This window comes from Salminus brasiliensis, chromosome 8 (genome assembly GCF_030463535.1).
Source record: "Salminus brasiliensis chromosome 8, fSalBra1.hap2, whole genome shotgun sequence".
Lineage (NCBI taxonomy): Eukaryota > Metazoa > Chordata > Actinopteri > Characiformes > Bryconidae > Salminus > Salminus brasiliensis.
In genome coordinates, this window is record NC_132885.1 from 4569251 (window position 1) to 4594641 (window position 25391).

The 25391-nt window shown below is 38.8% G+C and overlaps 1 protein-coding gene across 1 annotated transcript in view; it reads left to right on the forward strand.

The window, feature by feature from the left end:
* Positions 1 to 11725: 11725 nt before the first annotated feature.
* ttn.1 (titin, tandem duplicate 1) overlaps positions 11726 to 25391 on the forward strand; it is a 145681-nt gene continuing 132015 nt past the window's right edge. The window contains 20 exon segments of the mRNA XM_072686177.1: positions 11726 to 11816; positions 12867 to 13070; positions 13365 to 13652; positions 13787 to 13869; positions 14639 to 14875; positions 15798 to 15971; positions 16163 to 16276; positions 16534 to 16755; positions 16862 to 16978; positions 17758 to 17871; positions 19803 to 20057; positions 20534 to 20599; positions 21670 to 21928; positions 22013 to 22103; positions 22273 to 22485; positions 23287 to 23429; positions 23559 to 23749; positions 23836 to 24066; positions 24201 to 24436; positions 25094 to 25302. Of these exon segments, the coding sequence (XP_072542278.1) occupies positions 11726 to 11816; positions 12867 to 13070; positions 13365 to 13652; positions 13787 to 13869; positions 14639 to 14875; positions 15798 to 15971; positions 16163 to 16276; positions 16534 to 16755; positions 16862 to 16978; positions 17758 to 17871; positions 19803 to 20057; positions 20534 to 20599; positions 21670 to 21928; positions 22013 to 22103; positions 22273 to 22485; positions 23287 to 23429; positions 23559 to 23749; positions 23836 to 24066; positions 24201 to 24436; positions 25094 to 25302 (3538 nt within the window).

The following is a 25391-nucleotide window of genomic DNA, read 5'->3' on the forward strand; positions in this document are numbered from 1 at the left end:
GTGCATTCCCAGGCACTTAATATTACGTTCGTAATTGGATGAAAGCAGTTATCTGATTGAGGTCATATTAACAGCATACTCTCATTTCATAGTTTAGAATAAGGTCTAGAAAGCTGATTAAGAAATCAGAGAGCTAGATTTTAGCTCAGTAATCTGATGTCTTAGTGCATAGAAACTCTTAACCGACATATTCTCCGATTTCTCAGTCTGCACATGCAGGAAAACAGGTTGTGGTAGTGGAAATAAGCAAGCAGTGTTTGGCACAGTCCTGTGAGACAGCGACAAAAACACTTCTGAAGCCACGCTGAGCATGAAGGATTTAAATATTCTTCATTATGTTTGTGTTGATGTTTACATTGCATGTTACTCAATGAGGTTATTGGCTGGTTGCAAAGTGATAACTGCCTGGACAAAATCTGATTTTCTGCAGGTACAGGATTAGGAAATGCCTGTAAACACACTCAGTAATTTGTACAAGACTATGGTTACAGCAATGAAGGTATTAGTCAGTGTAGACTAAAGCCAGGGGCCAGAATTCAGGATATTTAGATGGTAAGTACATGCACTCACTTCTATTATCAATTCAGTGGTGCTGAAAGCTATTTTAATTGCTAAGGTCAAGAGCTCTTAACTTCCTGTCAGTGATCAGGGAAGCCCAAGAAGCTTAATGCAGGTCTGAGAAGCATGATCATAGATTTATACAAGCCAGAAAGTCTCTTGGAGCCTTTTCTAAACAACTGTCCAAAATCATCAGTGTAAGAAATTGTATGTAAGAAAATGTGGGGTCCCAAGGTCTAAAAGAACCTGTCAGACTCAGCCGAGAAGAGATTGGTTTGGATGGTCAGGAACAACCCAAGAACCACCAAGCCTCAGGCCTGCTATGAGCTGGAAGCAGCTGGAACACCAGTGTCACTGTCTACATTCAAGCAAGTTCTACATCGCCATGGTCTGAGAGGCTGCTCTCCAAAAAGGATGCCCCGCCCCAAAATCAACACCCAGAGAACACTGTACTATCTGTTAGACATGCAATCTCTGGAGCTGTTTTGCTGTCAGTGAAACTAGTACACTGCACAAACAGAATAAGAGGCAAAAGGAGGACTGGCTCAAAATGCTTCAGAATAACCCCAAACAACCATCCGCAAGACGGTTGAAACTTGGACACTTGAGTGTTTCAACAGAAAAATTACCCCAATCACTTCAAAAAGGGGTCGTGGAATTGAATAAGCAGGCTAATATTAAGCTTTTGTCTATGTTAGGAAACCAACAAAGTTTTCTACCAGAAGCTTCTTTATGTTACTAAAAGTACCTGGCTCAGGGACATTTAACCAAATATTTTGGACCCTTTCTGTATAAGTCTGACCCTGATTTCAGAAAATTCAACAAAAAGTGCTTAATAAACACTGATCAGCTGCAGGTTTCATTACCATTAGTGTAATTAGACTGGTTTAATTAGATAAAGTGCAGCAGACGTTGAATAAAAATCACTGTGTTCAGTACAGGAGATTATCTGAAGTAGTAGTAGTTTTATATATAATAATAATCTGTCGCTACTGATGTAATTATGTAATTAATGTAATTAGTTTGTATCCCCCAGTCCTTGTGCAATGCATCTGATATTTGAATCTGTTGGCTGCCTATGAATGTTTGTAGGGTTTGTAATATTAAAATTAATTCTGGCATTGAAGTAAACATTACCAGAGTAGTGCTGCAGCAACACTTTCACTTACCGCAATATTCCTTAGCTGCAGCTCTAATGCCACGCTCTCAGTCTACTGCATTCTGTTGTACTAGGTCTCTCTGCTCTGCGCTGGTGGTGTTATGGAAATACAGAAAGGAGAAATCATATAAAACTGGAGCGGTAAACAATATTTCTGTTATATTTCATTCAATGTTACACCAATGATTAGAATCTGATTTAAAAGTAGACCTGTTGCTTTTTACATTTTCAGAATGTACATCAGTCATCTGTTCTAGCTAGCATGTTAGTTGTTGGCCAAGGCAGATTTTGCTGTGCCACAACCCATCATGTCCATGTTTTCCATTGCAATGAATAAGATGTGTGAAAGCTTGAGGAGCTTTTGGAGGTTCTTCAATTTAGAACTGTGGAGGAACTTCTTGAGGTGAGGTTTTTAGAAGAAAAAGGTTCCCTGGAGGTTCCTCAAAGCACATCCAGTTTCAAACCGAAGAACCTCTACAGGTTTTTTAAGGATCTTATACTTTTAACCATGTAGAATGATAAACTTGGTAAGGTTGAATAATTAGAGTACAGTACACTGAAGTGACTAATCATGATTCTCACAATCCTCCACAACCAGAACAGAAGAACAGCAACAGAGCTGTAGAACAGACCAATTCCAAAAAATTGACTTGTTATATTTACACCCCCAACATTTACATTAACCTCGCCCACTACAGAAGACCCTAGTTAAAGCTGCAGTGGTAAAAGTGGTAAAGCGCTGTGACAGAAGACTGTGTTGTTGATACTGGTGAGCAGATCTTCACCTTTAGACTCGGCTAGTTAAGGGAACACAGGTTTCAAAGCTAAAATTGAAAGCTAAAAGCTAAGTGAGTGACAATCCCAACAGCCTGCTAACATTCACTTTTGTTTTGGGGAAAAATGGGGTTCAGAGTCACTATGAAGACAGGACTACACTAGTGTAAATACAACTGAACAAAGCAACACTTGTAATTCTGTAATTATGTTTCCTTATAAATTGATTCAATCTATCTATCTATATACCCACCTATCTATCTATCTATCTATCTGTATATCTATCTATCTATCTACCCACCTATCTCTCGATCTATCTATCTATCTATATACCCACCTATCTATCTATCTATCTATCTATCTATCTACACAACTATCTATCTATCTATCTATCTATCTATCTACCCACCTATCTCTTTATCTATCTATCTATCTATCTATCTATCTATCTACCCACCTATCTCTTTATCTATCTATCTATCTCTCTCTCTCTCTCTCTCTCTCTCTGTCTATCTATCTATCTATCTATCTATCTACCCACCTATCTCTTTATCTATCTATCTATCTCTCTCTCTCTCTCTCTCTCTCTCTCTCTCTCTCTCTCTATCTATCTATCTATCTATCTATATACCCACCTATCTATCTATCTATCTATCTATCTATCTATATACCCACCTATCTATCTATCTATCTATCTATCCATCTATCTATCTATCTATCTATATACCCAACTATCTATCTATCTATCTATCTCTTTATCTATCTATCTATCTCTTTATCTATCTATCTATCTATCTATCTATCTATCTATCTCTTTATCTATCTATCTATCTATCTATCTATCTACCCACCTATCTATCTCTCTCTCTCTCTCTCTCTCTCTCTATCTATCTCTCTCTCTCTCTCTCTCTCTTTCTCTCTGTCTATCTATCTATCTATCTATTTATTTATCTATCTATCTATAGTAACCTGTATCTTGTTGTATCTACCATATTTCTCATATTCATATTTCTCATATTTCTGATACTCATACTTGTTACACATGTGCTCTGTTTTCCACTGCTGGTAGTCGCTGGCTAACTGAATTCTGTTGGTTTGTACTGAACTATCACTGCTGGATCTCTCTGATCCATTTGATCTATCAGGAACCTCTTACCTGCTCAGCACAACATTTAGGAGCCGCAGAGACAGAAAGTAAGATTACAGCACTGCATGAATCACTTTGTATGTTGTACCACCATAAAAAACAGTAAATAAAATGTTAAAAAATACAGTTGAAATGAAATAGTAATTCTCTGTGCTTCAGCTACAGCTTAAATTATAGCTAATGTTATTGTGTCTCATAGCTAGCTAGCTTGGTGCTAACAACACTGTACACCTGGACTGAAATAGAAAGTTCTTACACGGCTGTTTCGGTCTGTTAATGTGAATAATGCTCATTAAATTAAAAGTTTATGAAATGACTGATCAGCTCATACTGTAGCTTATCCTGTAATAACGGGAGTCAGTGACACGCGCATGCGCACTATCACTTCTCCAGAGGACACGCAACAGCATAGAGCTCGTCCCTGGAAGTTGGCCCGCCCCCTCAGCTGAAATGGAGATTTTGATTGGTTCTCTCGCAGAGGTTGGCTGTCAGTCTGCTTGATCAGTGTCAGGAGTGGCTGGTTTTCCAAAACAAGCCACTGGAAGGGCTCCTAAAGCAGCCAGGTGAAATCTGATGAAGTCCACTTTCCTTTAGGACGTTGGTTTGTTTTATGATGATGGCATGCTCTTGTTTATTTATTTATAAGGGTTGAACATAGAGCTGGGTGATATGATAAAAATACAATTCCATGATATTTAAAGACTGTGATACACAGTATTTATCATGATACATGTAACCACACTAAATACATCAGTAGCAACAGATCCTTATAAACTACTATTCAGATACTCTCCTGTACTGAATACGGTGATTTATACTTATCATCTGCTGCTCTTCATCTAATTAATCCAGTCTATTTACTCTGTTAGTAATGAGCCTGCAGCTGATCAGTGTTTAATAGGCACTAACAGTATCCTCCATATGAAAATATTCACATATTGTAAATCACAATAGCAACATTTCTGATGATACAATAACATATCGTCATATTGCCCAGCTCTAGTTGAACTTTTTTGCATTGTTCTGCAATGTGTCTTTACTTTATAACTATACTTTAGCACTGTATCAGCATAAATCTGTAATATATTTGTAATATGTTGGTTTAATGGAAGAAAAATTGTATATAAGTGAAGGCTTCTGTGCTAAGCACCACTTTCTTTGATTATAGCCTGTTTACCTTTGCTGTTAGGACCAATTACTGTAACGCTTAGGACTGAGACGTCACAGTCCTTCAGTTGAATTGTCAAAAATCCTGCACCCATGAAATGTCTGCGGGTTTTACAGCCTAGTTTGATAACTGTACACATGTACACATCTTTACACTGTAAGATATTTGGTCATATCCAAGTATGAGGTTGGGGCAGCAAATCAGAGTCAGTTTATCAACCTTTTTTTTGCAGTCAGGTTCTTTGGATCCGTGTTGTTATCAGATGACTGTTAATCCAAATATCTGTCCCTGAAATTTTGCTGAGTTTGTGTATCGCTCCACTTTGCTTTTACTTCTGCAGTTTTATTGCTTTTGATACTACCAACTAGGGCTGGGCGATATGGTAAAAATACTATATCACGATATTTAAAAATTTGTTTTTAAATATTTGATATTTATCACAATATATGTAATCACACACTAAAAACAACAGTAGCAACTGATTCAGATCCTCCCCTGTACTGAATACAGTGATTTATACTCAACACTGCTGCTCTTCATCTGATTAACCCAGTCTAATCACACTGTTAGTAATGAAACCTGCAGCTGATCAGTGTTTATTAAGCATTAACAGTTTCCTCCATATGCTTAGAAAAGCATATTGTTATCACCATAACAACATTTATCACGATAAGATAAAATATCATCATATTGCCCAACTCTAATACCAACCATTACAAAAGTATGTTTGTCTCTACTACTTTCACTGCATTAGCACAGAACCACTCACTGTGACAGTACCTCCAAAAAAGCTCTTTGGTGACATTATACCAAAGTCCTTATAAGACTATGTTCTCAACTAGTGTTTGTTTTTATGGTAAAAACATAATATCAAGATATTTAAAGATGATTTACCGGGATATTTTAGCATGCAGACAGAATGCACCAGTAGCGGCAGATTAACGCTCCTATCCGAATACTGTCCCATACTTGTGCTGCACTGCATCCAGTTAAACAGGACTAATTACACTGCATAATTCAGCATGCAGTTTAGGCACTGATGTTATCCATAATATGCTCAAAAAAATGTATTACAGTAACAACAATAATCACAATACGCTGAAATATTATTATAAAGTGCAATTGCTTTGTATTTTATGAAGTTTTATAGGGCAATTGCATGCATATTCATTTTGGTGAACAGACTGACATGGTAATAAAGTATATGTTTTTTAATAATAAATAATATATATCCTTTTACATATTATATATAATATAAGATATATAATATAATATCATATATCTATAATAATAAATATCTAGACTGGAGTGTATTTTAGAAGAGAATATTCTAGTTAATTTAATTAATAATCTAAAGTAAACTACTCTACATTGCATTCTGTTGGTAACATGCAGAATATGAATATTTGTGTTCTTTCAGCTTTAACAGACAGTGAGGAAAAAAAGAAGAATGAGGAAGAGGACATAGTGAAGACAACAGAGGAAACAAGGTGCCTAAAGACAGTAGAATGGAGGGTAAGAAATGTGTTTCTATAAGCTGAATATTAAAAGGTATTAATTAAAATATTAAAGAAGAAAGAAGTCATTCAGCTCTCAAATCTACTTCTATTATTATTATTATTATTATTATTAATATTATTATTTTGATTATAGTCAAGGCCAATTGCCTGTTAGCTGTGGGGGTGGAATGGGAGCAAAGAGGCCAAAAATTGCTCTGTTGGTCTCTCAGCCAGGAATTACTTTGTCATCACAGGGAATTTACATTTAAGGCATTTAGCAGACGCTCTTATCCAGAGCTACTTACAAAAGTGCTTTACTATTTACTCAAGAAAAACCATAGCTAGTTAGAATAGACTAAAATTCAGAGATACTTCTAAGCTTAGACATTACTAAACACAAGTCAATATGGAGACCATAATACTCCACACTTCGCATGATATCCTGACAATAGGACCAGTGCTTGACTGGCTGTGCCACAAATAAGCCTTTTATATTATTGTTGTTGTTATTATTATTATTATTATTATTATTATTATGCAGGGAATGCAGTTGATTTATACAGGGTGCCAGTTCACTGCATGATACCACATACACCCATTCACTCACACCTAGGGGCACTGTAGCATGGCCAGTTCACCGACCATGTGTATTTCGTGTTTATTGCCTTATTTAATGCAGCATAAATCATGAGGTACAATGGGAAAACAGAGAGAGCGAAATGAAATCGGCCTAGCTTAGAACATTAATACTGGTCTTATTAGAATTATTGCTAATCATTTGTGCTATCTGTAAGGATGATTAAATCTGTGCTGTGGCATAGAAACATGAACAGTGGTGGCAGTGCCATGAAAGACTGGCAGTTAAAATATAGCTAATGTAGGAAAACTGTGGATGGGAACATTTTGGCCTCTTTTTTTCACTGCAGGCCCAAATGGTTATTATACTGATCTGCGCTGGTACTGACCCGTGACCGGTTTCTTTTTCCATTTGCTGTGTTTCTAAATTGGGATCAGAAAGTGCGCACTCACAGTATCTCGTAATCATTTTCTTTAAAATGTTTCGCTCTTTAGTCTTTAGCACGACAACTTCTATACTAATGGAGCACTAGCTAGCCAATGCTAGCTAACTCACTGAGGCCGTAATTCCTCTGTTAGCATTGTGTAATCTGTAGGTTCCCAAATAATATTGGAATTCACTTAAACCAGTCTGTTTGATACTAAGTCAGTGGGGTTTGATGCGAGTGTGTGGCGACTTCGGCATGTAGTTAGCACTATGCTAACGGAAAGCTATAGCCATGGTTTGGACATAAAAGATGATATACAGTCACAAAATCATGAACACAGTCCAGCTCTGCTGTCAAACATCAACTTTTAATGCAGAAACTCCGCAGCTCACGTTTGAGCTTTTGCCCTGCAGTGGAAAAGCGGCCTTTGATTCGGGATCTAATACTAACCTATGTGTCCAAATGTTTGTGGACACCTCTTCTAATGAATGCAATTAGCTACTTGGAAGTTGCAGCCATTGCTGACACAAATGTACAAATTACAACACACACACACAAACACACAGCTTGTCTAGTCCCTGTAGAGAAGTACTGCCAATAGAATAGGACTAGCAGATGGACATAGCAGATGAACATGACCCTATTGGCACCATGCTGCCTGCTAATGCCAGGCGTGGGCTAGTAGAGGGGTATAAAGCCCCCCAGCATTGAGCTGTGGAGCAGTGGAAGAACTGTGTTCTCTGGAATGATGGATGGATGGTGCTCCATCCAGTACTTTTGGGACAAGTTGAGGAGTTGGACATGAGGTAGGATGGTGATCAGCTAACATCTTGACCTCGTAACTGTTGATCTTCACAAATCTTCACAGCTGCTCCAACAAAAGCAGAGTAAACTCTTTTTTAATACCCTTGATTTTGATGAGCCGGTGTCCCATTACTTCTGTCTATACAATGTTTGAGTAACAGAGTACATCATAAGCAAAGTTCTCCAGGCCATTCTGAACACGTACAGCGTCAGAGTCCCTCTGCCTGGGACAAAATGACACGAAAAAGCTCTGTGAGTAGGTATTCTGTACTTGTCACAGCTGACCCTTCCTGTGGGGGGTTGCCTTCAGTTTGAGTGACAGGGACAGCCACTCTCTCCTTTTGGTCATCGACAGGTTAATGCCTGCCATGCGGGCCTGGCCCGAACAGTGTGTCACATCTTTGAATAAGGCCTTAAGAAAAGTATTGTCTTTGAAGGCAAAGCTAATGCAGCGGATATCCCCCACACATAGCTGTGGCAAATCACACCAGTATTGACTTGTGTAGACGTGAGGGATCGGTGTGAGTTGTGAGGTTGCATAAAGTGCATCACTCTCCCATGATTCCATGGGCATGGGCACCAATGGGGAGTGGCTTGGGAGTGACGATGCAGGCTAGGCTAGGGGTATATAAAGTAAAACAACTATGTTAGCACTTCTGAGCAGTTGGAGCATTCCCAGCCTTGCCTCGGGTGTAGGGATTGCAAGGAAAAAGCAAAACTACACGGATTAGAACCTGTGTAGTTTTGTTTTTTGGGGGGTCATTTTGAGGCTCAACCGTTCTCACCTTGGATATTCTGGAAACATACTGGATAAGAGGATTGTTGCTGAGGCAGTAGCCTTCTGGGCGCAGTCCCATCAATCATAGGCACCATTGTGATACAAGTAAGTGCCAGATTACTCTGTGGAAGGACATATTATGTGCCGTTTACTTCTTAATGATGCATGATACCACTGCCTTTCTGAAGCCTGACAGAATGGCTGTTACTCTCTGTACAGTGTTTCAGGCGAGATGTTTTCAGCGAGACTGGGCGGGATGGTTGCGCAGGGTTTGCGTTGCTTTTACAAAAGTTTCTGCAGAGAATGACTTCTTTTCAAACCTTGGATGTTACTATATGCTTGCTATGATTTCAGAAAAGCCAAGAATAGCCTGTGATAGCATTAGAGTGGTGTTCCAGCTGGGCCACAATGTCTTTTTAAGGGAATCAGCAGCAGGGCTATCAGTTGCACCTCCAGCTATGTGCCACATGGTGACTGTCAATCATGCTAAGGGACCGATTATTTTTGGAGATTGCCATTTCTGTCATATGGGATGTCAGTTCTAATATGCGAGAGCTGCTCCTGGAGATTACTGTCGACTTCTTTTTGATTTCAGATTTCAGATTTCAGCGGCTGTCTCATGGAGATTTAGAAAAAAGACCCCTTTTGACCTTGTGATTGTTTTTCTTTTCTTTTTTTTTAATGCTAGGAGGCCTGTTCTCACCTGTTGACCCTTAGCAGATGGTTACTGATTAAAAAAGAGGAAGAAATCATTCAATAATTACAGAATTTATTTTCAGAATTTATTAAATTCTCATGGAAAAATCACATTGTAGCTGTGAATGTATGTTTTAGAGGTTTTTGCATATATAAAAAGTATTAAATATCATTCATTTAATTTATTAACTTCATTCATACTTCCTAATTTACAGTGCCAGCAGCATTGTGGTAAGGAGAATAACCAATCCTAAGTATCTTATCTAATAATGAATCAGCTGATTGGTTGATAGTTGATACTAGGGATATGCTTTTAGTTATACTTTTTTAACTATGATCTATGATTTTAATAGATTTTGTTTCCCCCCCAGTAAATTCACCCTTTCTTTCCAATGAAGCAGTTTCTCCACTGTGACTAGGGCAGGCTATGGGCCTCCAGATATTTTTGAGTGACGGATACAGTGCAGGGATAGATTCTGGTGTCCTAAGCAGTCTGATTGCAATCTGATACAAGACAGAGATATCCATAATGGTGAATAGGGAATACTCGGTGGAGTTAAGAGAATTTCTGGATGTAACTGCATTAAAGGAGCTCCTAAAACAGTAACTTACTGTATAAATTAAGTTAAAAAAGTTATATTATATTCATACAGCTTATAAGAACTTAATGTACAAAGTGATAAAGAGTGAGTGGTACTGACAGCATCCCCACAGCCACACGGTCCTACATTTAAATAACAGACATCCAAGGATAGATTTGTCTGAATCATTAAACAGAGAGATTCTGTTATGGTGTCAGAATCTAACTGATGATCTGGGAAGTGTGTGGAGATGGTCATCTTCAGTGTGGACAGGCTTAGTATTTTGAAGTGTAGCGTATATTTTAGAGTATATTTGATTTGATAGTTTTAAGCCTTGATGTGAGGTACGTCAAATCTGCAGTAATACTGAATATTTTTTTAACTGAAAATTGTGTATTTTGAATATTATATATTTATTTGGGTGAAATGAAGTATGAGAGTGTTTGGAGGTCGGTTTTGTCACTGTATAACAGAAACCACCTTAACTTTCAATGGAAGTCAGTGTAAAAAATGTGGAAAGTCATTTTGGAGCATTTCTATTGGTCCATTCATCATGACATTTGGACATAATGTAAATAACACCTGCTAGATTCACATTATGTCAAAAATGAAAAAATTGACTAAATGAATAAATAAATAATATAGGTCTATATATATTTTTTAATCGGCAAGTAATGCATTTTTAATCATGTATATTTTTTGAAGACAATAAAAAATCAGTGCAATAAAAAAATATAATTAGTGCAGTAAAAAACATGTATATTTTTAAACACAATAAAAAATCAGTGCAATAAAAAATATAAATGTGATAAAATTATAAAAAATTCAATCAACCCTCATTTATATATTTCTGATAATTACATTGTATTAATTCATAATCAACGTAATTAAATAAAATAGAGATCTGAGAGTAGTTAACAGTAGTTCATAAGGGTTCACGACAGCTGCCCTTTTATTCAGCTGATTGACACTACATGTTGTTGCTCTATTGTTTTAAGGGCATAGTTACAAACAAAGAGGATGATTGACATGTGTAGCCTGGTCACTGGGACTGTGCTGTTTGGTGGTCCTGTTGGAGTTCTCAGGATACACTGTTTTAGTTGAAGTACTCTGTGCCGTCAGGTGTGCCTTTGTTATTCGTTAGCACTTCTGTAATTGCATCTGGAAAGGTGATTTGTCCGACAGCTTGAAATAACGGCCTGCAGTTGTACTTGCATGTCTGTAAGCTGTCAGCTAGGTGCTTGGTGTGACACACAGACCCTTTGGAGCCTCTGATCTCTCAGATGACAGGCTGCCTAGAGCCAGGTGGAAGCAGGGTGGGGCGTTAAGGGGGGGAAGGACACTCGGTGATTAGTCAGTTAAATTCCCTGCAACTGGAAATAGTCAGGCAGGAAAGTCACAGAAGTAAATCGCTGCTGTCATGTAAGGACCTTGTATCTGAAGTATCTGGCAGTTGTTCTTAATATTTTGTCAGTGTTTGTTTTAAAGCTTATGGCAGCCGGACCACCGATTGTTCATTTCTCAACCCTTCTTGTATTTTCTAGGGTGCCTACCACCATGTCAACGCAAGCTCCAACATTCACACAGCCGCTTCAGAGCGTTGTGGCACTTGAGGGTAGTGCTGCAACGTTCGAAGCTCAAGTTAGTGGTAAGGAGAAAGCTCACATGCTCACTGTTCACTCTCTGTTTGTGTGTTTGTTTGTATAAATGTGTATTTATGGTCAGTACTTACTCAGAGAAACCTGCATTTAACCAAAATGATGAAAAGTAATAAATGAAAAGTAAATGGACAGAAAGTAAATAGTTCAAATGGTGAGACTTTTTTGTGTTACAAAATAAATGAAGCATTTAAAGGTCTAATAAATGAAGCAGTGTGAAAGTTTACATTAAACAGTCTTATGGGAAAGCTATGGACACCCTGCCAAATGATGTGTTGTGAAAATAAGTAAACAAATTCTCTAAAACAAACATTTAACACATGAGATTCTCTGGCAATAATAATAATTATAATAACAGTCATAATAATAAATATAAAAATAATAATACAATTCTATAATGAACAAAGCAAACTATAATTACAATTATTATTATAATATTATATATATTATAATTGTAATCTATTTTAGATAGATTTGAATTATATTTATATTTATTATGACTGTATGATTATTATTGTTATACAATTATTATTATAAGTATTATTAATTATTTGTTTCATCATCTGTATAGTATGTCTATATTTATATATTCTATTCTAGCTATTTTTACAGTGGATTTTAAAACTTTCTGACTAGTATTTACAGTATTTACTGTGTTTAATTTCCATATTTATATCTTCCTTTAGTTCTCTAGTTTAAATACTTGTCAGCAGTCTGTGACAAATTCCTCATAAAATACTTGCAAATGAAGCAATTCTGATTCTGCAATACATGAATATATATATATATATATCCCCTACAAAAACCTTTGACACAATGTCTATGTATTTCCTTAATCCAACATATTAGACAAGTGCCATTAATTTTGCTCATGCTACATTTTATGCTACATTTATTTGTATATTTATTAACTGTGCATTAAATCTGCCCTGTTTTACTCATAGTCAACAAAGCATGTGATCAGACCAGCATATATTACATTATATGCATACGTCAGAATATCTGTAACTACATTAATGACCTTGTCTGCTCCTTCCCAGGTACTCCAGTTCCTGAGGTGAGCTGGTTTCGTGATGGCCAGGTTCTTTCAGCTGCCGCTCTGCCCGGCGCTCAGATCTCGTTCAGCGAAGGCCGCGCTGTTCTGAGGATCCCCGCCGTGACAGCCGCACACAGCGGAAGATTTTCTGTGAGAGCCACCAATGGCGCTGGACAAGCCACTAGCACAGCCGAACTGCTGGTTACAGGTCAGTAAACTCAATGACAGTGTTATTGATCCAACCTTTGTCCACAGTCTAACTGTGTATCTACACAAGTGCATCTCTGTAGTGTATAACAGGAAAAGCAGCAGCAGTTCATGTAAACACAGTCACTAGTCCCTCGAATATGACAGTTAATTAGCCGGTGCGATCAGGGACACCACAAAAGTGCAGTGCAAATGGGCCTGCAGGACTGGAGGTGGGTAGCACCCCTCTATAACACCCCTATGTGGTGATGACAGGCATTAGCAGCTGGGATCTAACACTGTGTGTTCTCCACAGCGGAAACTGCGCCACCAACCTTCATTCAGAGACTACAAAGTGTGATCGTGAGACAAGGAAGCCAAGTGCGACTGGATGTTCGTGTAACAGGAATCCCTACACCTGTGGTGAAGTTCTACAGAGAGGGAGCCGAGATTCAGAGCTCCGCTGACTTTCAGATCCTTCAGGATGGAGACCTTTACAGCTTGTTGATTGCAGAGGCCTTCCCTGAAGACTCTGGAACGTACTCTGTTAATGCATCTAACAGCAGTGGACGTGCCACCTCTACTGCTGAACTGCTGGTCCAGAGTACGTTGATGGACGTTTTCCATTTATTTACTGATTATTTGGTGTTTATTTACGTATTGTGTCTCCAAGTCTGATTTAAAAAGTGTGGGAAAGCATGTCTAATCATTTTAAAAATATATATATTTAATTTTCAGGTGAAGAGGTCGCTGTGCCTGCCAAGAAGACCAAGACAGTTGTATCTGAGATTTCACAGACTCGCCAAACCAGAGTTGAAAAGGTAATTGATCTTTTTAGGACATTTTTGGACAGAGTTCAGATGTTTAGGGTTTCATTGAAGCCACACAACTACAAAAAACTCTTAAAAAGAAAGTTGCTACAAAGGGATCTTTGAGAAATACCGTAGAATAATATGACAAATTTTATCAAAAGTTTGTGGACACCACTTCAAATGATTGCATTTAGCTCATTAAGTGACGCAGATGGGCAAATTCACACACACACAGCGTGTCTAGTGCCTGTAGAGAAGTACTGCCAATAGAATAGGACTCTCTAAAGCATATAAACATGAACATATTGGTACCATGCTGCCTAATGCCAGGCGTGGGCTAGAGGGGCAGTGGAGCTGAGGAGCTGTGTTCTCTAGAATGATGGTTGGTGCTCCATCCAATACTTAATAGTGATGTTCCTCCAAAAGCTAGCAGAAGGCCTTCTTCCCTGGACAGTAGAGACAGTTACTCCAACAAAAGCAGGATAAACTCTTTTTACTAGTCTTGATTTCAGAAGAAACAATGAAAAAGCGGGTGTCCCAATACTTTTGTCTAACTTATAGTGTATTTTTGTGACTGTGAATAACCTTTAAATTGGTCAAATACACTAGTTCCTCTCAAAGAACCATTTGGAGCACCTTTATTTAAGGGTGAACATTGGATTTTACTGGGAAATGTTAAGGATCAGCACAGTTCAGAGCTGATCTGGTGGCCTGGTAGGGTGTCAGATCGACACCTCAGAATGTATTCAAGTAGCAGAGTCTTGCGTTTCATTCACAGAAAGTGGAAGCTCGTTTCGAGTCGACAGCCATCATGGAAATGGAAGTTGTGGGAGGTGTTGATATTCAGCATTTGGCTCACAAAACACCCCCTCGTGTACCTCCAAAACCCACCTCCAAGTCCCCGACACCTTCGTCAGTGGTGTCAAAGTTTGCAACTGCTCGCCACCAGTCCCCCTCCCCCGTCAGACATGTGAAGGCTCCCACCCCTACACCTGTTAGGTAAAGTGATGTTATTGTATATGCTGTATTTATTTTTCTGTGTTTGCTGGATTTTCTGTTTCTGTGAACTCATGACCAGTACAGTGCAGGGACCTGTACTAAGTCTCTGTACTACTGTGGTCGGAGTAGCTCTGTCACTTTAAGAGTTAAGAGTTAAGAGTCCTTCTGTATAATGTGATTTAAATGTAAGAGCTCTGAATAAGAGCTACAGACAAACACTGAACATATTAATACAACACATCCTGATCATGTGATCACATAATATTTTTCATATTAATTTTAAACATAATAATACTATATTATAAATTACAATCTAATCATAATTTGCATTTGCATGTTTTTTTTGTCAGGATCCTTTAGTACACAGTGAACGTATTGTCACATTCAATACATTAAAAGGTGGAAAGTACAGAAGTTTTCATAATAATAATAACAACAATAATAATAATAATAATACATTTATTTATGTATTTGTATCATGTATTATGTATAATTTATTTTATTCAAGAATAATTATTCTTCTTGTTAATAATATATCTTAATATATATTACAATATATTTGTAATAATATTATGACATTACCCTTTCCTTAAAAAAACAATATTAGTAACAAATACATATAATATAGAAATGTATATTCTTATATATTTTAACAATATGACAAGTCTTTTTTTCTGGTCAATAATAATAATAATAATAATAATAATAATACTTTTCTTTTAAATAATAAATATCAATTTAATTTGTCTAGTTTCTTCTTCTTCTTTTATTATACCAGCAACAATTCTACTACTACTATTACTACTACTGATAATAATAATAATAATAATAATAATAATAATAACCATCATCATCTTCAGAATTAATATCATAATATAGCAAATGTCATCTGAAAGTGCTCCACTTAATCCTACAATTACTGCAAAGTTCTGATGTAGACCGTAACTTCTAAACTGTCTGTGTGTTCCTTTAGGCCAGTGAAGTCTCCAGTAACTACACGCAAGGTAGTCACACCAGGTGCTGATGTATTGCCTCCATGGAAACAAGAAGGCGTCTCAGAGGACATGTCTATTCAGAAGGAACCATGGGAGGGCCCCTTTGCTGTCAAAGAGGTGAGGTTGTCCTCTAGTGTTCAAAGAAGGGAAGTGCACCTATGTGATGTGTAGGTGTCTTTTCAGTAAAGTTCTGTATAATAATTGTCTATATTGACTTTTCTAAATTGCCGCTGTCTGGATTGAACGGTTATTTATAGAAGGTTGTGGGAGGTTGTTTGATTGCATCCCCTTCTTAACGATGTGAACAGGGCCAGCATGAAATGGATGACAAGTCTACTGCCGTTGCTACTGTGGTAGCAGCAGTGGACCAGGCTCGAGGTCGCCAGCCACACTGTGATACTATTGAGCTGTCCAGTGCAGAGGCAACCTGGTCTTCTGAACAGTTAATGTCTTTTCAAGAGCAGGTAGTTGAGCTGGTTTGTGCACTTCCCCTCCCACTGCTCACCTCATTAGTACCTCCAGTACAGATCATGTTCTGGATGTCTTCTTCTCTCTCATAACACCATGTTTCCATCGCTCCCTTTCATCACTACCCTTCATTTTCATACTTGATCCTGGTCACTTAAATTCTATTATTCTGTACGCTCTGTTGTTTCTGTCTCTCCTCATACATCTGTAGGACATGAGTGATTCTGAACAGGACATCTTTAGGAATAGCAGCAGTGAAAACACTGCTGGTGGTGAAACTTGCATGGATGGTGAACATGCAGGCATAGTTTTTACTGAGAATTGCTCTGATGAACAGCTTGACGATGCTGACAGCAGTGCTGAACTCTTGGAGCTCTCCAATGGAGAGATGACCACTTGTAATAATACCTTACTGAGTGAAGATGAGGTGGAGGTACACCAGTCCATAGTTTTATTAGACCTTTAAATATCTGGCCTGTTGTAACTTGGCGTCTTGTCAGCTGAGCCATCTTTATGCTTCAAATATTTGGTAAATATAGATGATGTCAGATGTTGAGGACACTACGGCCATGACGGTTCCAGAGGAAGAGCAGTTTAATGAGAATGATGAGCATGACAGCAGCCCTGAGACAGAACAGTGGGCTTTTCAGGATGAGGTAGAAAGGCCGATTTGTCATGCGGGCACTGGTTTATCACGTTTTCACATCTCTGGAGAGCTGCTGCCGAATGGCATTGTGCTCACAAACTGCTCATGCATTGTTTAAGCACACCACTGATGGAATTGCCACATACTGTATTTACATATATCGCCTTGCCTTGACGCTAAGCATGGATTGTCTATCACCTTTTTGTGAGGGTGTATTGAGCCATTTCAGCACAACCCAATAACTCCTCCACCTAAGTACGGCACTCATCAGAGAGTGCTTGTACGGCTGAGCACCACTGAGCACCACTTCACCATAGCACCATAGCGCTAAAACTCACGTCTACAGTGTTGTTGCCGATGCTCTGCCGATGTCTTTGCAAAATCCTGACTTCTTCTTCCTGCAACTTCAGTGTTCTCCACCGTAGCTTCTTGAACTTCCATCTTATCAATTAAGGCTTCTTGTCTTAGGCTGGAAAGAGAACATCCGCTGTGGCGACAGTGCTTTCTGCCGGTGGCCGAGGCTTTTCACACAGCCTTGTGCATGCTGGGGGTGGTCACGTGGAAGAAAGGCTCTTAAAATCCGAATTTAAACAACAAGCCGAACTAGAGGGTGCTTCTGAGACTGTACGAACCAAGGCTTTGCATATGTCCACTGCTACCCACGCAGCCACCAAGGACCACGATTCTCAGGTTAGAGATCTTGAGAAGTCGAATATAACAAGCTGCTTTCTTAATGTATGGAATTTACAGTTTTATGTGGTCGTATATTAACCCTGTGGGTTTCTCTAGATTCAAAGAACTAAAGAGATTGCATCCCAGGTGTACACTGGCCTTGCCCCATCACCAGTTCCACATTTCACAGTCTCAAAAGTTACTGTTCCTAAAGCAGACCATAGTCATGAGGTAAGCATGGGTGGTCTCCAGCAAGCAGCTGTACAACTCAACACTTTTACAACACCCATTCGATAGGTTGTGAAAGTAGGGTCGGGCGGTGTCCACTTTTACGTCAGTCTGACAACAAACGGCTCTGAATCTGGAGAGAGAAGCTGGTTACCATTTGCTGAGTTAGCAGTATAACAGTCTGCTCACCACCATTATATTATTTAGAAGCATTTAGACAAGAACTACTCAGCTCGAGCTTCTACTGAAATGACAGAACGCTAAACATTGAGCGTTTTTTCCTCATGGTTTTGGATCTGTAGCCCTGTCGCTAAGCTAGCCGTAACTTACCTAGCTCAGCTACGGCTCCAGCGAATACCAGAAGGCCCAGAGCAGCTGTTGCTGACTAACTGCGGAGCCACGACACAAGTGTTGCCCATAAAAGCTGATGTCTGAGAGAGCAAAGTTGAGTGACTGATGTTGGGAGGAACAGAAAGGTGAACTGAGAGGCCGGTTCTGCTGGGTTAGGACTCGTAGCCGACTATCAAGGCTTAGATATGTTAGCTAGCAGGCTGAACACCACAGCACAGGCCGTGTTCCAGGTTCTTGGGGCTCAAATCCACCTGTTTAGAGGATAAAGCCTCATATCTGAGATCACTGAGTCGAGGGAACGGTCTTAGTAGGCTAGTTTATTCAGGTTGCCTTCAGGTTGCCTAATTTTGACACACCGTCAACCTTTTTAAATAATTGTAAGGTTTTGCTATTACTAAATAAATACCCCATACATCTCATTAAATTATATGCAGATATTTTTATACCAGTAATGTAAAAAATGTAAGTAGTGTGTTATTTATAAGTGAACAGGAGATAAATTGGCACAATGCTAGGCACTCGGTTTAGAGATAGCAGATGTCATGTGATGGTCTTATAATAGAATGATATGTTGAGAGGTTACAGACATGGGTCACTGCTTGCCTTTTCTTCTAAGTATTAATAACTATTTGATTTGATTATATCTTTTTAATCTCAGTATTATGCAAATCAGTAATACTCTAACTTACACAGCTCTGAAAAAAAATTAAGAGACCACTAATTTTTTTCCCTTAAATTAGCATCTCTACGTTTATTCCAGGCATTTCATCAAGCAAAGCTGAGTTACCTGAATTTACAGACTATGAATGTCATAAAGTCCCAACAGCAATGTGAAAGACTAGTGGAGAGCCTGCCAAGACAAGAGAGCTGTGATTGGCAGTCGAGGTTATTTCACCATAGTGATTCTGAATGTTCTCAAAGTTTAGATATTAGTACTGTATTGTTTAAACCTGAATAATATATTCTTTGCATTATAATTATTATAATCATTTATTTGCATTATTTGATCAGTTGTTTTATGCAGTTATCATTTCTGCAAATGAATAAATGCTCTAAATAGTAATATTGTATTTGCAATTTGGGGGAAATGTTGTCCATGGTTTGTGAAATATGACACAATTGTTAATTTCCCTAAACACACTGCCTATAAATAGTACAACCAGAGAAACTGATCAGTTAGGATGGTCTCTTAATTTTTTGTCCGAAGGTGTACATCATCACTGTCACCCAAAAACCCTGTATCTCCATTTATTTTGACATTTTTAGTTCTTGGCATAATGTAAATCTGGTAGCTGTTCTTCATGTTGTGTCAGAATTTCATGCCAAATATTCATAAATCTCAATATTAAATTTTCATCCAGTTTTGAGATGCAAGATTTTTGCTTGACATGCTTGATCTGCTAAACTATAGCCTGCACCTCCAGTAGGACCTTTGGAAAAGCCTGTTTGACTTCTTTCCTGATCTCATTAACATCATATTTTTTCATATTTTTTAAGTAACCATTTTTTTTCTGTTCCAAACTGTATATGAACCCTGTCCTTTTGCTTCCTGGTGGTAACACTGCTCTCCTTGGGTTGGTCAGGTTTCAATAGCAGGCTCTGCTATTGCCACTCTACAGAAAGAGTTCTCTTCTACCTCTGCTGCTCAAAAGATCATCAAGCCCGTCAAGCCTCCAGCTTATGAGATTGTGGAAATGAAAGTGCCTCCACAGCCGTCCGTCCCTCCGTTTAGAGACACTGAGAGTTATCAGTCACTTTATGACGTCCAGTTAAAAAAGGATATAGGAACCTCCCTTACAAAGGGGTTTGCGCGGTCATACGGCGAATGGGACACTCAGGTTTGTTGTGTGGACTTGGGCGCTACAGTGTACTGAACACACTGACTAACTGCTCTAACAGCAAAGCTTCGGTTGAGTAGATCAGTTGAAGTGATCGCTCCCACTTCACTTTTGAGTCCTCGCTCTTGCAGATCTCATCTGCTCCAATGAGGAGTCATGCTCATCAGTCTTTGCCGGTGTAAAAAACATAATCACCCCATGCTTCTTTTCCCTCTCATCTCTTCAAAATCTTGTACATCATGGCTTGCAAGAATGGTAACCTTGGGAGAGGGTGGAGGGAAGGGTGGGGAGGCGGAGGCGGAGCAGCCAGTCCATGTTTTTGGTTTATTACAACTCCCAGCAAGTCGGAGGTAATCTAATCAGAGCTGAAGAAGAGCAAAAAGCAAAAAATGTGGAGTGACTGTGAGTCCTTGAGGTTTGGGAAGCTCTGGATGACACGACATCTGGCATAAATACTAATGCTAAGTGTTTTGCAGGTGGTTGAGGCTCCGGTGGTCCCTTCACATACACAAGAGCAAGTGATGCCACCAACCATTGTTGCTGTACGTATTCAGTTTAAATTCTTTTCTTAAAGCTGTGGTCAGATTCACAGAAGTGACTTAAGAAAGAAATTCTTCTTAGATCTGCCTTAAAAAAGTTAAGATAAGTGATTATTCTTAATTTTCTCCTTTGATTTTTTAATGTTAATTTAAGGAAACATTCTAAGAACAGCTGGAATTCTGAAAAAAATGTTCTTCGTAATGTAACGACAGCCTCACACTGATTTCAGACTGTAAGAAGTCAGAAGGTCAGTCTCTAAATTGAACAGTTTAAACAGCCACATTATCAGAAATAATGTCTAATTTAACAGGATTAGAGTGGAGATCATTCTTAAAGTACTGTTAGTTTCTACATGGGGAAAGTAGCCGCTTTCCGACGTCACGCCGCAGTTCCCGTATGTTTTTTTAAGTAGGACCTGTTTCTTTAGTTTGATCCATTTTGCATAGATTTAATAAAATACTGAAAAATGTTGAGGGGCTCCGCGTGGCCACTACTACCGGGGGTCATGAGTTTGAATCCCGAGCCATGCCGCTTTGCCATCAGCAGCCGGAGTCTGAGAAAGCACAGTCGAGAAGAGGCAGTGGCTGGCTTTGCATGTATTGGAGGAGACCTTACCCTTCTAGTGTCAGGAGCATTGCTAATGCAATGGGGGAGCTATGAAGGGGTGGGTTAATTGACAGTAGTAAACTGGGAGAAAAATTAGACAAACAAAATATAAATAATAAAAAGGTATTATGAATCCTTTATGAAAAGGTGAGAAATGCAGCATATAAGGCTACATAAAAAACTACAAAGAATTTTTTTAAAGAAAATTCTAAGAAAAAAATTAAGACTTTTGTAAGAGTATATTTAATAATATTTACACTTTTTTGGAAACCATTTAAGAACATTCTTATGAACATCTCTGTGTTTCCCTTCAGATCCTTAGCAAGCTTTTTTTCTAGGAAAGCTTTTGTGAATTCTGCCCCTGCTGTTATACCCTGCTTTGGCTCTTAGGTGCCACAAGGTGTGCAGTACATACAGCAGTACCTGTAATCACAGGTATACTAAGATTTTCTCACAATTCTTTCAGGGATTGAAGAACATGACCGTTACTGAAGGAGAGTCTGTAACTTTGGAGTGCCAGATCTCAGGCTATCCTGCCCCTAGTATTATGTGGTTCAGGGAAGACTACAGGATTGAGAGCTCCATTGACTTCCAGATCACATATGAGAAAAGCTATGCCCGCTTAGTGATACGTGAGGCCTTCGCTGAGGACAGTGGTCGATTTTCTTGCACCGCTACCAACGAGGCTGGAACTATAAGCACTTCCTGCTACCTTCTCGTCAAAGGTAAGAATCACGTCATTTATTACTTCAGCAAATGTGTTTTTTTTTTGCACAATTTTACCTAATTCTTTTCCCATTTTTCTGCAGTTTCTGAGGAAATTGAGAGCAGGGAGTATTTGACTGCTGTCTCTGAACACACTGAGATTTCTACACAAGAAAGACAGTGAGTGGACTCTGCGTTTGTTGGATTCTTACTTGTGTTGCTTAGTTCTTTAATTATGTTGTAGTTTATGAAGACACAAGCTTGAAAGGGCAATAAGATTTAGATTTTTGCATTAAAATTTGAATTAACTCCTCATTTATTTATATTAAATTATTTATATTTATATTTATTTATATCTTTCCAGCCTTGAGGGGAAAGAAGACACCATGTCAGAAATAAGTGCAGTATCTGAGTCTGTGGAAGCTGGAGGAGCTGTGGCTCCTTTCTTTATAAAGAAGCCTACAGTCCAGAAACTGGTAGAAGGTGGCAGCGTTGTCTTTGAATGTCAGATCGGAGGCAGCCCCAAACCCCACATCTACTGGAAGAAGAGTGGAGTCCCACTAACCACTGGATATAGGTACGTTTGATGTAATTTTAACTTTGTTTATTTAATTAAAAGGGATATTACTTCATCATGTAAATTGGAGTTAGCCACAATGGCTAATTTTCATCTGCAGTCCCTTGATAGGCGAATATGCTCCCTGGACCAAAAAAAAAGTCACCTTGCGTGTTTAAGGGAATAGTAACTTCAGGCTCCTGCAGATGGCGTTGAATGAGGATGCTCAGGCTATAAATACCTGTGGGGTGTGTGACAAGATTCATAGATTGAGAAGAGGTGGTACAGTGCCATGAGTCTTGTTGGATGTGTGAAAATGGGTCACAATGCAGATACAGTTAATGATTGGCTAAGAGAAGTGATTGTATTTTGTCATGGTAAAGACCATAGCGGGAAGGAAGTAGCTGAATATGCAGGTGTATGGAAGCTTACGGTCATATGGGTCTACTAGCAGTGGCAAAAATCCTGGTCTACAGAAAATGAATGAGTGAAACGACAGGGAAGGTATTCACGAAATCTGGCCGAACATCTGAAATCTGCACAATTGTTTGAGGATTTGCAAGAGTGGCTGAACACTGATGTCACCTATATCTAGAACTTTGTCCAGTCCATGCCCAATCAAATTCGCAGCTGTAATTCGGGCTCATGGAGGTATAACATTCTATTAGGTCACACTATTCAGTCATAGGTGACTGTTTTTTTTGTCTGATGAGCTTATTATTTATTTAATTATTTTAGTTAAATTAATTATTGGTGTTATTATTGGTACCCAATAATTCTAATAATTAAAAAACTGTTCTGTTTATGTTCTTGATTCATTAGATATAGAGTAGCCTACAATAAGGAAACAGGCCAGTGCAAACTGGAGATCTCCATGACGTTCTCCGATGATGCTGGAGAATACACAGTCTTTGCCAGGAATCAGCTTGGAGAGGTGTCTTCCTCAGCCATGCTGCTTGACGAAGGTTGGTCATACTGACACTGTAATATCACAGAAACACAAGCATATATGCATTCATTTATACATACATAAACTAAATATCTTTAATAACTGAAACTAATATACAAAAACAATGTTACAACATGCTCTACAGAAACATATGAAGCTCACATAAAGGAACAGGAACTAACATACAAGACCGAAGTGACCACAGCAGTGGTGCAGGAGCCCACAGTGGCAGATGTGGCACCTGTATTGATAAGTGAAACTGAAAAAGAACAAATACTCATTCAGAGGAGGATGGTTCAGCAGGCGCAAATGATGCAGTCCTTTACATCTGAGACAGTAAGCAGACCTACGGTTCTCCCATCATTTCAAACAGAGCTCTTGATTGTTTGTCTAATGTCTCACTGCATGACTCTGTTTTACAGGAGTTCCAAATATCTGCTTCTGAGCAGAGGTTTATCTATGAGACTGAGTTACGCCTTCTTAAGATTACCTACCAGGAACTTGTGGCTGAGGATGGGGAGCAAATGGATTTGAGCGTTTCCGAGCATGAAGCTGAGTCCCCAGTCTTCAACATTCCTGTGAAAAATTACAGACTCAGGGAAGGAATGAGTGCTACTTTCCACTTCAGAATGACAGGAACTCCACTTCCTAAGGTAGGTGCAAACATATTAGGCTCCTCCAACACCTGGTTTGGTAAATCAGTGCTTAATGATGTTAAATCTGGGGAATTGGTGATGGAAGGGGCGTCCAGAAGAAATATTTATAAAAATTATTCTTTAATTTACAGATTGCATGGTACAAAGATGGCAAGCGTATCAAGCATGGAGAGCATTATCAGATAGAGGTTCTTCAAGATGGTAGAGCCAGTCTGCGCCTTCCTGTGGTGTACCCAGAAGATGAGGGTGTCTACACTGCTTTGATTAGCAACATGAAGGGTAATGCTGTTAGCTCTGGGAAGATATATGTGGAAGCATCCGGTCCACAGACACCCTACCTTCAGCCAGAAGCAGTTCAGAGAATCAGGTATGTTCCATTATGGTTATGAGATCTGTGCAGTGGGGTAAGGGGTCATTTTTGAAGCCTAATACTGATAAGATTAAAGACTTGAACTCTTTACAAATACTAACTGCATTCACCCAACAGTGGTTTACTGTATATACTTTGAAAGGGTTAATAATTAGAAGTGTCTGGGCCAAGTCAGACACTTTGTCAACAAAGCACAACCAATATTAATAATAATAAAAGAGTGTCAATAAGTTAACAGTCCTTAATAGCACTGTTAAGACATTAAGCCTGACATAATAACATACCTCTTTCTACCATTATATCCACAGTTTTCCATTAATGACCTAAAGTTACAATCCATAAGTTTAATAAGCGCTAAGTTTTGAAAAGTGAAACACATGAAAAGTGACAGCAGTAGCAATAATAAGCTCTTACTAATCCAAACAGCACTCTCTCAAACACTCCCATCTCTTGTCAGGTTCTTGTTGTTGACTTCCAAAATTCTAAGATTTATGAAGTTCTCTTATTCCCAATGCCATCATCACTGCTATCTTACGAGATAATAAATCAAGAATGAGCTCTGTATCAGTTGATATTGCTGAATCTATGTAGTATGTAAGCTGTTATGCATACGATCGACTCTCACCGATGAATTGTGCTTCTAATATCCTGCAGGTCCACCTCACCACGCTCCACAAGCCGCTCGCCTGGACGCTCACCTGCTCGTAGGCTGGATGAGACTGATGAAGCCCAGCTGGAGAGGCTTTACAAACCAGTATTTGTTACAAAGCCATCATCTTTCAGGTGCTCTGAGGGCCAAACCGCTAGATTTGATCTGAAGGTTGTTGGTAGACCCATGCCTGAAACTTTCTGGTTCCATAATGGTAAGTTGAGCCCTACAGTAACCCTACAGTTGCTCAAGTGGATGTTTTTTTTTTTTTGGGGAATTCTGGTTTTCAAGATGATATAAATA